The sequence below is a fragment of the Artibeus jamaicensis genome, unplaced genomic scaffold (assembly GCF_021234435.1).
Source record: "Artibeus jamaicensis isolate MK-2021 breed Jamaican fruit bat unplaced genomic scaffold, CSHL_Jam_final scaffold_286, whole genome shotgun sequence".
NCBI lineage: Eukaryota > Metazoa > Chordata > Mammalia > Chiroptera > Phyllostomidae > Artibeus > Artibeus jamaicensis.
The window spans coordinates 5,338,660-5,352,122 of NW_026522034.1; the positions used below are offsets into that span (position 1 = coordinate 5,338,660).

Here is a 13,463-nt window from a genome sequence, read left to right on the forward strand (position 1 = left end):
ATTTATAGATAACCAATAACATAGGTTTAGAATATATATGACAAAAATTCAAATTAACAAGGAGAAACTGAAAAGTTCACACACTCAGAAGTTTCCCAGAAGCAACCTACTTTTTAATTTATACTTACCACACTTAATCACAAAATTTATTTGAAATGTCTTTAAAGAAATATTGGGTTGGCCAAAAAGTCCATTTAGTGTTTTCTGTAAAATAAAAGACACATTTTTCATTTTCACCAATAACTTTATTGATTTGGATATTTTGAGTATGTTGGCTGTCTCCCACATGGTATAATGTTGATTGTTCTCACTTAGTGTCTAGATTTAATTGCTATCAACTTCAACTGGTCTGCCCGACCTGGAGTATCATCCAGCAAGAAATCTCCCCCATTGAGGATTCGTAAACCACTTTTGACACGTTCAGTCACAACACCTGCTCCATACCCTGCACAAATCTTTTTTTAAATTTCAGCTGCGTTTACACCCTCCTTGAAATAACAAAGCATAATACACTAAAAATTGTCTTCCATCTTCAATATTAAAATGGCTAACCAAAAATTCACCAATTTTGAGAAATTTTTTTTAAATGCAGGCTTATATGACAGCTGTCACAATAAAATCTAACGGAATTGTTTTGAATTAAGTTAAAGACAATTGAACCATCTTATGGAAAAAAACAAATGAGCTTTTTGGCCAACCCAATGCATTAATAAGAAACAAATTGTAAATACATCTAAGTTCACTAGAAAGGTATCAGATATAAACAATGAAAATTCCTTTTCATAACAGAGGTACCATAAAATAAATGTTACCAATTTAAGAAATATTACTGGCTTCAAAAAAGGTGAGATCCATGAAGGAAAGGAACAAACAAATCACACTCGTCAAGGAGCATTTTGTACTTCATGAAATCATGGGAAAGATGTATAGTATGTGATTGAGGACATAAGCTTTGGAGTCCAACACACCTGGATGAGTGATACCTCATTTGTTACAAAACTGAGGTAAATGTATTAAGTTCTAAGTCTTAGTTTCCACATCAATTAAATGGGTATAATTGTTTCTAGCACCCTAAATCTATCAAGATGATAAAATAAAATAATACCTGGCACAGAGGGCTCAAAATTGATAGGTAGTGTCACTATTAAATTATATTGGGGTGCAAGGTGTGAGAAATGGGGTAATATTCTTGGTATTATCTAATTAATATGTGTTTTACAAGTGCTTTTAAAATCAAATGGGAAATGTTTTTCATTTATTTTCCACAATTTGGGTTCTCAGTTCTCAAAAACTAGCTGCATTTTTTTTATTAAAATAAGGATTGCTTATTTTATACTGAGAGAGTAAGGCTGGGAGAATACATGTTGTTACCCTACATCACCTTAACAAGTGCTCCAAATTTCCAATCTATTGAAGAGAAAAAGATTAAAAATGCCATCATTATTGTCATTCTCCGGTCCCAGTAATTTCTTCCCTTTTTGAACTAGAAACATTTTCTAAAGAAAATACTTTAAAAATCTCCAATGGAATATAATCTTGCAGTGAAACCACAGAAGCAGCTCACATAGCTATATCCTGGTGTCCCGAGTACCCTAAGCAACTCCTTTATTTTCTAGCTTTTACTGAATAAACAAATGTCTTTAACATAGCTAAAAAGGTTTACAGACAAAAAAATTTTAAGTAATTAAAAAGATCTTACTCATATGGTCCAAAGCTATAAAGCATTTTTGAAAATGTACTTTTAGTTCCCAGTACTCAAAAGGATATATATGTAGAAGACACTTAGGCAGAAACCCCGATCTCACCTCCAAAATGAAATAAGAACATTGAGCCAGAGTTCCCTTAATACGAAATTTATTGCAATATTTACAGATGGGGAATGTAAGAAATTAAAGCAAAACTACTGCACATTGGTTTCTTCACATACAGGTATAAAAACCAACTCCTTACTTGCTGCTTGTAAATTCTGTTCAACAGGCTTTTCGTGTTACTTTTAAATACAAGCTGACATGATATTTTCTTACCTTTCCATTAGCTTCTCTTTATCCCAATTGAAGTGGCTAAGGAGTATTCTTGTGATAGTTGCTGGATTCTAAAAAAAAAGGGGGAAAAAGTCACTTTAAGGTAACAGCACTTCATTGACATTTAGTGAATTTTTAGGTTGAATTTGCAATATCCCACCCAAATCTTCTTTCCTCTAAGACATTTCTTTCTCCCTCTAAAAAAATACAAAATTTTAATTATAATAAGATCAAGACTATTTAAAAATACTAAGCCACATCAATAAGGCAAGTCTTTATAGGATTCTAACACAAAAATTCAAAATAAGCCAAAAAGGCATTAAATGAAAAATTACTGTGCTAAATGAAGCAATAATTTAAATGAACCTTTTTATCATTTTAATATCTGCCAATCAGCACACTATTAATCAATAAAATTTCTAACACCTTATGTATTGACTAGTTCAAATAATCCCAAAACATTTTCAAGTCAGAAGGTCCTTCAAAGACACTTAGTGAAAAATGACAAAAAAAATCTGTTCCACATAATAACCTATTGAATATAATTTTAAATTTGTTTCTCATTTCTAGAAGGCAAATGCCATGAAATAAACACTTACTGCCCTATCATTCAATGCTGTCACAAATGTTTCCATTTCCCATAAATTAGTGATGTTAGTATCTGGGTACCGAATTTTAACTTAAAATGCAACGGCTCCCTCCTAAAAGATGAGATAAGCCCGACTGGTTCAAAGATACTAGAGCTAGTTGCAATATCAGACTCTGCTTATTTGTATTTCACATATAATTTTATTACATCAAATAGCATTTCAAAACAGATCTTTGTACATAAAACTACTTTTATTTCACCATAGTCAGGCTACAGTATTATAGTTAACTACTGAATTAGTTAAAAAGTAGTCCTCTATAAAAATGATGTCATAAAAGATCTCTCCCTCTTCTTCTCAACAATACCATCTATACAGGAAAATACATGCATATTCATACCTCACAAAAACCAAAGATGCAGACATGGTAACACTCATCCACCCACCACTTCAGGCACATTTTACATTTATAGTCCATCTAAGTACTCCTTACTTCTAGGACCCAGACTTCCCGAAGAATCCTCCTTTAGCCCTGGTTGGCTGGTTCAGTTGATTGGATTGTAATCCTTTACACCAAAAGGTTGTGGGTTTGATTCCTGGTCAGGGAATATGCCTCGTTTGTGCATTTGATTCCCACTCAGGGTGTGTATGGGAGGCAACCAATCCATGTCTATCTGTCTGTCTGTCAGTCTCTCTCTTTCCCCCACCCTCTCAAAATCAATAAACATAACCTCAGGGGAGGATTTGAAAAAAAATCCTCCTTTAACACAGCATGCCAGATGGACATCACCAATCTGTAAGAGTTCTTTAATATGTGAAAAGATGTATTAACTGATCCTCAATTATGTGTTCATTTGTATAGACTATATAGACATTGTCATGCACCCAACTTTTTCTTAGAAATGTGATCCGACAGTTTATTTTTAAAAAGAAAACCTCTCAAGAGTTTGGTAACAGATTTCCACAACAGGATTGGCCTACTATTTAAATAAAGTTACTTTAGATTCATTCATATGTAAAATAAGGGCAATAATCCTATCAATTGGCAGAACTAAGTCCAGTAGTATTCACTGGAATTGTGTGACTAATTTTATGGCATCCAATACATTATATTCTGTGCTACTAGACAGAGTGACTGGGGGAAAAATGTTTCGGGAATTAAGTCTCAACTTACAAAGAGAAATATGGGAAGAGGAAGGCAAATGCCTTCTCTGACTTTATGTTGCTGGTGCCTTTCTTGTTTGAGTTCCAGTCATCAAAAATTGATCCCATCCACGTGGAAATTATTATGGAAAGTTCTATTAAAACAGATTCCTAGGATCCACCCCCATATATTTATTTATTAGGTTTGAAGCAGGGCCTCTCCAGTACCAAAGGAATTCATAAAATCAGATCAGTGTTCTTTTTTCCTATTTTTAGCTCATCCTTAAAAAATACGTTTGCTTAATAATGTACATACTATATTGGAGGTACATGCTCAAAAGTTTTCCCAACAGAATGTTACTGAAAAAAATTTTCTAAACCACAGTGGCATGAAAATGACAAAATATATTCTGTCAGGGCTCTAAGTTATGGAGCAGGGAATATTTTGCAATACTAACCAAATATATTTGGGTCACTATTCCAGTGCAGCTGGTCATTTATGTGCATTACATATATGAAAAGATTATGGGAGAATAATGTTTATTGTGCATCTACTATATGCTAGGCCCTGCACAAGCTACTTTATGTTGGAGCCCAAGAGGCCTGTGAGGGGTCGAGGATAGGGTCTAGTACTGCGCAATAAACTTGCCTTATGCCAGCAGAGCATCTGGTCCTCTCCTTTATTTCAGTCCCTCGCTCAGCCTCACGACCACCCTTGCCGCAGCGGGCTGCGGCAACTTTATACACCTCATTTAATTCTCAAAATACTCAGTAAGGTATACTGACCTTCCATTTTAAAATATGAGAAAATTATGACTAGGTTTCAAAACGTTATAAAAATCTCCCAATGTCATTCAACTAATTAAGTGAAATAGTTGTGAAATCTAGCCTAGGGCACTCTGGATCTAATATTCCCTTTAATTATTCCATGTAGTAGAACCTAAAGGAATATTAAATATCTCATTTAACCACTAGTCAAATGTTAAAAATCCTTTACATCCTCCACCAAAGGGTAATTCAGGGCAGGATGAAAAGGAAATGGCAGAATGCTAAGAGGCACAAGGAAACTTCTGAGAGACTGAAAATGTTCTATTTTTTGAATGTGATGATTGATTAGATTAGGAAAAACATTTATCAAAATGCAAACTATACACTTAAAATGCATACATTCGGTCATATAAAAATTATACATCAATAATGTTGACTTATTTAAAAAACTAAACAACTTGACTTCTGATGCTGGCCAAGTGTCTCTCTCGTCCACTGATAGTAACTAAAACTCTAGACAAAATACAACTAACAAAGTACTCTGAAAATTAAATAACAGCAAGCAGATTAGGGAGAGAACTGAAGAACAACCAATAAGGTGGCAATGAGTATCCTGGGGTTTTTTTCTTCTCCTTTATTTCCTGGCTTTGATCCAAGGGTTGGTTAAACAGGGAAAATGTAGTAGGTATGACTGGCAAAAACTAAGAGCAATGTATCTTTTTGGCCAGAGGACTAAGGCAAAAAGTTCCTGGAGGAGAGTTGTTTGGTTTTTTTCCTTTCTCTTCTCTGGTCTCTCTCTGCCAGCCCCAGCCATGAAACTACACTGCTGCAGAGTGACCACTGAAAACCACAAGAGAAAAAACACTGCTCACAATAATCAGGAAGAGCATACCTGTTGTGAAAAGAAGAATGTGAAGAAGTCCCCTATTCTTTTTTTCCTTGCCTCTTCACCTAAAGATATGACCATAGGCAGGAAACTAAAACAGAGAGAACTCCATACTTCTGGTTCTAAGAATGAAGAAAAGGACCTCTTGGAGCCAGAGAGTGCAGGGAAATCACTGAGAGAGAGAAAGAGAGCTGGAGAAGTAGAGACCTAATTCTGCATGTGAACCTAGTTCTGGGCTCACTTATAAACTGTGCATGAGTCAAACACAGCCAAAGAAGTACAAGAGAGGCTTTCAGTTACAGAACTGTAATATAAATCACTGCCCATGTCCTAGACAGCCTAAATGGGAATGGAAGGGGCAAAATCAACATAGCAAAGTCTTTGAAAACTGAACAGATAAAGGAACCACTGCCTCTGTAAAGTGAGAAATAACATGAACTTAGAACCTCACAGGGTTGGCTTGTTTACTAAAACAATAAAAAGTCCTCACCATTCTCAAAAGGATTTTAACAGGACGGAGAATCTTACAACACAATATTCAAAATGTCCAAGACAGAATCCAAAATTATCAGACACAGCAAGAACTAAAACTCCAACCAATTCTCAAGGGAGAAGACAATAAATGTTGACCCCTAGATGACCCAGATGTTAGAATTATCAAAGGTTTTAAAAGCAATTATTAAAAACATGATCGATTAGGTAAGAGTGAAAACCTTAAAAATAAATTTTAAAATTTCTTAGGGAAGAAAAAATATATAAAAAACAGAAATTTTAGAACTAAAAATCATATAAGTTCACTGGATGGGCTCAACAGCAAAAAGGAGTCTACAGAAATTATCCAACCCTAACAACAGAAATTATTTATTCAAAGAACAGTTTCTCAGGGTCTTGCCAGCAGAGAATTCTGCTGCAAGTGCAAGTACAGTTCAGGAATGAAGACAAAGATATTCCCAGACAAAAGAGAACTAGGAGAGCTCACTGCCAGCAGACCTGCTCTAAGGAAATACTAAAAGAAGTTCTTTAGGTAGAAAAGAAAGGATACCAGAGGGAAACTTGGATCTTCAGGACAGGAAAAACAACAGCAGAAGAGTTAAACAGGTAAATATTATATACTATTCCTCTGAAGTTCTTGAAAACATACATAAAACTGCTGACACCAAAAATTATAACATGTCATGGTGGGGAAGGGGTTAAATGTGTATAGCTGTAACACATATGACACATACAAAGGGACTGAGAGAAAAATCATCTATATAGTTGTAAGTATAGAAATGCTAAACAGTAACTTGGAGTGGCAAAATATTAACTTTAAGTAGAATATGAAGTATTTTATTATAATTCCTAGAGCAATCACTAAAAAGACCAAAAGATACAGCTTAAAAAGCCAATATGTGAAGTGAACTATTTAAAATATTTCAATCCAAAAGAAGGAAAGGAGAAACAGAAATAATTAGAAGTTCTAAATCCAGCTACATCAATAATTAAACTAAAATGTAAATAGTAAAAAAATTTTAAAAGACGTACTGATATAAATATTGAATTATATTGTACACCTGAAATTTGTCAATTACACCTCATGTAAAAAAAAAAAAAGGAAATACTGCTGAATAAAATACAGAGACAGTTTAGTGTTTTTCAAAATGGCAAAACTATGTTGCCCACAACAAACCATTTTACGATGTAATAATATGTAGATTTAAAAAGTCAATTCAGGCCCTGGCTGGTGTAGCTCAGTGGATTGAGCTCGGGCCTGTGAATCAGACAATCGCGGTTGGATTCCCAGTCAGGGCACATGGCTGGGCTGCAGGCCAGTTCCCTGCAGGCCAGTTCCCAGCAGGGGATGTGCAAAGGGCAACCATACATTGATATTTCTTTCCCTTTCTCCTTCCCTTCCTCTCTAAAGATAAATAAATAAATTTAAACTTAAAAAAATAATAAATAAATAAAAGGTCAATTCACCAAGAAAATATAATCTTAAATGTATGCACCAACAAAAAAGCCTAATAAACAAACCAGTAACTGACAGAAATGGAAGAAAAATAGACAAACCCATAATTATGCTTGGAGATTTCAACACTACTTCTTAGTAATCCAATGATCAAGCAGACAGACTATTTGAAAATTAAATCATCTTCTAATAACCCAAGAAGATCAAGGAGGAAGTCTTGAAGGGAATTACAAAACATCTTGAACTGCGGAAAATAATACAACATATCAAAATTTGGGGAATGTAGCTATTATTGTTTGGGGGGGGAATTTATTGCATTAAATGGTTATGTTTTAAAAAGTTACAAATGCTTTTTCAAAGGGGCAAGCAAAAACTGCAACAAGCAGAAGAAAAAAAAAGAGAAGTCAATGAAACTGGAAACAGAAAAACAAGAGAAAAACCAAAAGCCAGTGCTGAAATCAATAGAACTCTAGCAAAGAGTAATCAAGATAAAAAAGAAAAACACAAATGGCCAATATCATAAATTAAAGGAAAAAGTTATCAGTACAGATCCTATAGACATTGAAAGGATAAGCCCTGTATGGCTCAGTGAATTGAGCGCTGGCCTGTGGGCCAGCAAATCAAAAGGTAGCTGGTTTAATTGCTGGTCTTCTGCACACGTGAACACTGCACATGCCTGAGTTGCAGGCCAGGTTCCTGACTGAGGGCCTGTGAGAGGCAACCAATAGATGTATCTCTGGTACACTGCACATGGATGTTTCCCTGACTCTCTTTGTCCTTCCCTTCCCCTCTCTAAAACAAATAAACAAACAAACAAACAAATAAATAATAAAAGAACACTACAAACAACTTTTTGTTCATTAATTCACAACTTAGATAAAACAGACCAATTTCCTTAAGAGATACTATTAAAATTCCTTGAAGAGGAAACAGACAACACAAATATTTCTATATCTGTATAACAAACCAAATGTGTAGTTAAATCTTTTCACAAAGAAAACTCAAGACTCAAATGGTATCAGTCATGGTAAAGTCATTTAATGAACCAAAATATCAATTCTACAAAAATCTCCATGGGGGAGGGGATATAGAAGGGAACACTTCCCAATTACTATTTTCAAACCTGCATCAACCCTCATCAACCCTGCATCAGTGGACTGAGCGCCAGCCTACAAATCGAAAGGTCACTGGCTCAATTCCCAATCAGGGCAAAAGATCTGAAACAAGACAGGGATGTCCACTTTCACTCCTCCTGTTCGACAGAGTAAAAGAAGTCCTTGCCACAGTAATCAGACAAAAAAGGAACAAAGGGCATTCAAATTTGAAAGGAAGAAGTAAACCTATATTTGCAGATCACATGACATTATACATAAAGAACCTCAAAGATTCCACCAAGAAACTACTAGAACTGATAAATGAATTCAGTAAAGTAGCAGAACATAAAATTAATATTCAGAAATCAGTTGCATTTTTATATGCCAATAATGCACTAACAGAAAGGGAAATCAAGAAAATAATCCTATTCATGATAGCTTCAAAAAGAGCAAAATAACTAGGAACAAAACAAATCAATGATGTAAAAGACCAGTACTCAGAAAATTATAAGACACTGAAGAAAGAAACTGAACAAGATACAAATAAGTGGAAGCACATACTATGTTCAAGGTTAGGATGAATTAACATCATTAAAATGTTCCCACTACTGAAAGCAATTTATAGATTCCAATGATGTATTTCACAGAACTAGAACAAACATTTCGAAAATTTATATGGAACCACAAAAAGCCCTGCAAGCAACAGAGATCCTGAAAGAGAAGAACAAAGTTGGAAGAATCATGCTACCTAATATCAAACTATACTATAATGTTATAGTAATCAAAATGACCTAATACTGGCATAAAAAAACAGACACACAGATCAGTGGAATAGCATAGAGAGCCCGGAAACAAACCAACACCTTTATAAGTAATATTGGACAGAGAAAACTGACACATACAATGGGCTAAGGATAGTTTATTCCATAAACAATGTTAGGAAAATAGGACAGATACGTGCATAAAAATGAAACTACACCACCTTCTTACACCACACACAACAAAAGATTCAAAATGGATCAGAGACTTCACAGCAGAAGACACAGACAGCAAAATATCGAACAGTGCTTGTAGAAATTTTTTATAGGATGTATCTCCCCAGGCAAAAGAAAAAATAAACAAATGGGACTTCATCAAACTAAAAGGCTTTTGTACAGCAAAGGATATCCTTGACAAAAGAAGCAAACAACCCACAGAAAGGGAGAACATATGCACCCATACACCTGATAAGTGATTAATATCCAAAATTTATAAAGTACTTACAAAACTCAACATCAATAACACAAAAAAACCCAACTAAAAAACAGGCAAAGGATATGAATAGGGTCTTCTCTGAAGAGGACATACAGAAGACCAACAGACTTATGAAAAGATGTTCAGTGTCACTAATCATCAGAAATGCAAATTAAAACCACAATGAGATACCACCTTAATGGTCAGAATGGCCATCATCAATAAGTCCACGAACAGCAGGTGCAGGCAAGGAGGTGGAGAAAGGGGAACCCTTTTGCACTGTTGGTGGGAATGCAGATTGGTACAGCCACTGTGGAAAGCAGTATGGAGTTACTTCCAAAAATTAAAAATGGACCTGCCTTTTGGCCCAGCGATCCCACTTCTGGGACTATATCTGAAAGAACCCAAAACACTAATTCAGAAGAACACAAAAATCCCTATGTTCACTTCAGTGTTATTTACAATCACCAAGATATGGAAGCAGCCCACATATCCATTGTAGATAAGTAAATAAAACAACTCTGGGGCATTTACGCAATGGAATTCTACTCTGCTGCAAAAAAAAGAAAATTTTACCCTTTGCAACAGTATGGAAGAACCTGGAGAACATTATACTAAATAAAGTAAGAAAAAGACAAATACCATATGATTTCACTTATATGTGGAATCTAATGAACAAACTGAACAAGCAAAATAGAGATAGACTCACAGATGGAGAACAGATGACAGCTAGTTAAGGGTCATGGGAGGTTAGGGGATGGAGGTAATGAGCAAAAAAGACCTGGCTGATGTGCTTCAGTGCACTGAGTGCTGGCATGTGAGTGAAGGGGTCGCTGATTAGATTTCCAGTCAGGGCACATGCTGGGGTTGCAGGCCAGGTTCCAGGCAGGGGGCACAAAAGAGGCAACCACACACTGATGTTTCTCTCCTTCTCTTTCTCCCTTCCTTCTCCTCTCTAAAAATAAATAATATATATATATTTTTTTAAAGTAAAAATGGTATAGGAAACAGAGGACTCAAAGAACTTATATGTACCACCCATGGACATGAACTAAGGGGGGGGGATGCTGGAGGGCTGGGGGGGCAGGGTGTAGGGGGAATAAGGGGGGAAAGTTGGGAAAACTGTAATAGCATTATCAATAAAAAGTTCTTAAAAAAAAAAAAAAAGAAAAAGGGCTCATGGACATAAGACAACATGGTGGTGATTCCTGGGGGGAGGTTTGTATAAAGGGAACTAAATGGTAATGGAAAAAATATAGTAAAAAATTATAGATTTTTTAAAAAGTGTGCCTGAATATGCCAAATGTCCCAGCTGAGACAATTGGCATATTAACGCCCTATCCTTTGATCAAGTAGTTCTTAACTTTGATAGCATGTTAAAATCATCTGCAGAAACTTTTAAAAAACGTCTGCAGGGTATACTCCAAGTCGTATCAGAATACAGGAGAGAGGGATTTTTTTAAAACTCCAATTAACATAAAGAGAAAAGCCTCCAAAGCCTAGCTTTTTATTCATATCAGAATTTGACCTGAAATAGAATTAAATAAGTTACAGACTCCATCTAAAAAGTGTTTAACGATTTTCCTGCATAAGAATGGACTCGACTTCTGGCCAAGATGGAAGCATAGGTAGACATACTGTGCCTCCTCACACAACCAAAAGAACCACCAGAAATGACAGAAAACTGAACTGTATGGAAGTCTGACAACCAAGGAGTAAAAGAGACACATTCATCCAGACCGGTAGGAGGGGTGGAGTTGGGCAGCCAGGGCAGAGAGGACTCTAGGCAAGGCAGCAGCTGGTGGACGCAGTAAGGCAGTAGATTGTGGAATGGGGAGTGCATGGCTGCAGCTGGCCCGCAAGGCAGCCACTGGTGGACCGGGTGCCCCACATTTGTGTGCAGATAAACCAGGCAAAAAAATGGGGGAGCAGGACAGATGGCACAACCCAGAGTCCTAGTGCTGGGAACTAAAGTCCTAAACCTGTGGCTGAAAACACCTGTGAGGGTTGAAGCAGCAACAGGAGAAACTCCCAGCCTCACAGGAGAGTCTGTTGGAGAGACCCACAGGGTCCTAGAATGTACAAAAACCCACCCACACGGGAATCAGAACCAGAAGGACCCACATTGCTTGTGGGAAGCAGGGGAAGTGACTGAAATCCGGCAGAGAGCAGAGCAAGCACCATTGTTCCCTCTCGGACCCCCACCCCACAAAGAGCATCACAACCAACTAACTGACTAGGTTGCCCTTTCCTAGTGAACACCTAAGGCTCTGCCCGTCACTGCATAACATGTGCGCTGAGACCCGCCCCCCCCAAAAAGGCCCAAATAAAAGAACAGATCAAAGCTCCAGAAAAAATACAACTAAGCTACAGAGATAGCCAGCCTATCAGATGCACAGTACAAAACACTGGTAATCAGGATGATCACAGAATTGGTTGAATTTGGTCGCAAATTGGATGAAAAAATGAAGGTTATGCTAAGTGAAATGCCCTATTTCTATAAATACTTAAATTCATACAAATGGCTAAAAAATAAAAAATATTTATTCTCCTTAAAAACCGAAAATATCCAGGGATAAAGGTGTAGGGAAGTGGCCCATAACATGTAAGATAGTTGGTATCTTTGATAAAAATGTTTGTGAGAAACCTGGCAGAACTAATTAAAATTTAAAATGCACATGACTTAAACCCAGAGATTCTACTTCTAAGAATCTACCCAACAAAAATATGCAAGTCTAGGTTGGTAAGAATAAGAAATTGTACACACAAATTACATGGAAATACAATTAAGCAAAATCATACATTATCCCAGGACTAGACTGCCTATAAATTATGCTATACTCATAGCTTAGTACAATATAGGCACATCACTTTATTGAGCTTTACAGATACAGCATTTGTTACAAAATTGAAGGTTTGTAGCAAGCCTGTGTCGAGCCAGTCAATTGGTGCCATTTTCCCAATAGTGTTCATTCACTTTGTGTCTCTATGTCACATTTTGGTAATTCTTAACAATATTTCAAACTTTTAAATTATAACAATTTGTTCAGGTGAACTGTGACCAGTGATCTTTGAAATAACTACTGTAATTAAGATGAAAGAACTGTTCCCAAATAAGATGGTAAAGTTTAATAAATGTGTGTGTTCTGACTGCTCCACCAATAGGCCTTTTTCCCCTCTGCCCCTCCTTCCCAGGTTTTCTTCCTCTCCCTACCACTGGATACTCAACAATTTTAAAATTAGGCCACCCCTGGTCAGGTGGCTCAGTTGGTTGGAGTGTCATCCTGAGTACAAAATGTTGCAGGTTGGATGCCCAGTTGGGCTGCATGTGGGAGGCAACCAATCCAAGTTTCTCTCTCACATTATTTTTTTCCTCTCTCCCTCTCTTTACAAAAAGCAATTAAAAAACAAAACATATCCTCGAGAGAGGATTAAAGAAAACAAAAACCAAACAATCTCCTATACAACTGCATCAAAAAATTTAAAAAATAAAAATTAGGCCAATTAATAACTCTGCAATTACCTCTAAAGTATTCAAGTGAAAGAGTCACTGGTCTTTCATTTAAATCAAAGCTAGAAATAATAAAGTTTAGTGAGGAAGACATGTCAAAATCCGAGACAGGCCAAATCTAGGACTTGTGCTAAACAGCCAAGTTACAAAAGCAAAAGTTCTTAAAAAAAATTAAAAGTGCTACTAAAGTTTTAGTGATCTAGATAGATGCTACAGCATTCCCTTAAGCCAAAGCTGTATCCAGAAAAGGCCGTAACTCGCATCAATTCTAT

At 36.2% G+C, this 13,463-nt stretch overlaps 1 protein-coding gene across 1 annotated transcript in view; it reads right to left on the reverse strand.

The window, feature by feature from the left end:
- The window catches only part of ARIH1 (ariadne RBR E3 ubiquitin protein ligase 1), a 148,972-nt gene that overhangs the window by 83,782 nt on the left and 51,727 nt on the right, over positions 1 to 13,463 (reverse strand). Inside the window, exon 2 of the mRNA XM_053656845.1 lies at positions 2,025 to 2,092. Within this exon, the coding sequence (XP_053512820.1) occupies positions 2,025 to 2,092 (68 nt within the window). The remainder of the gene's footprint in view (positions 1 to 2,024; positions 2,093 to 13,463) is intronic.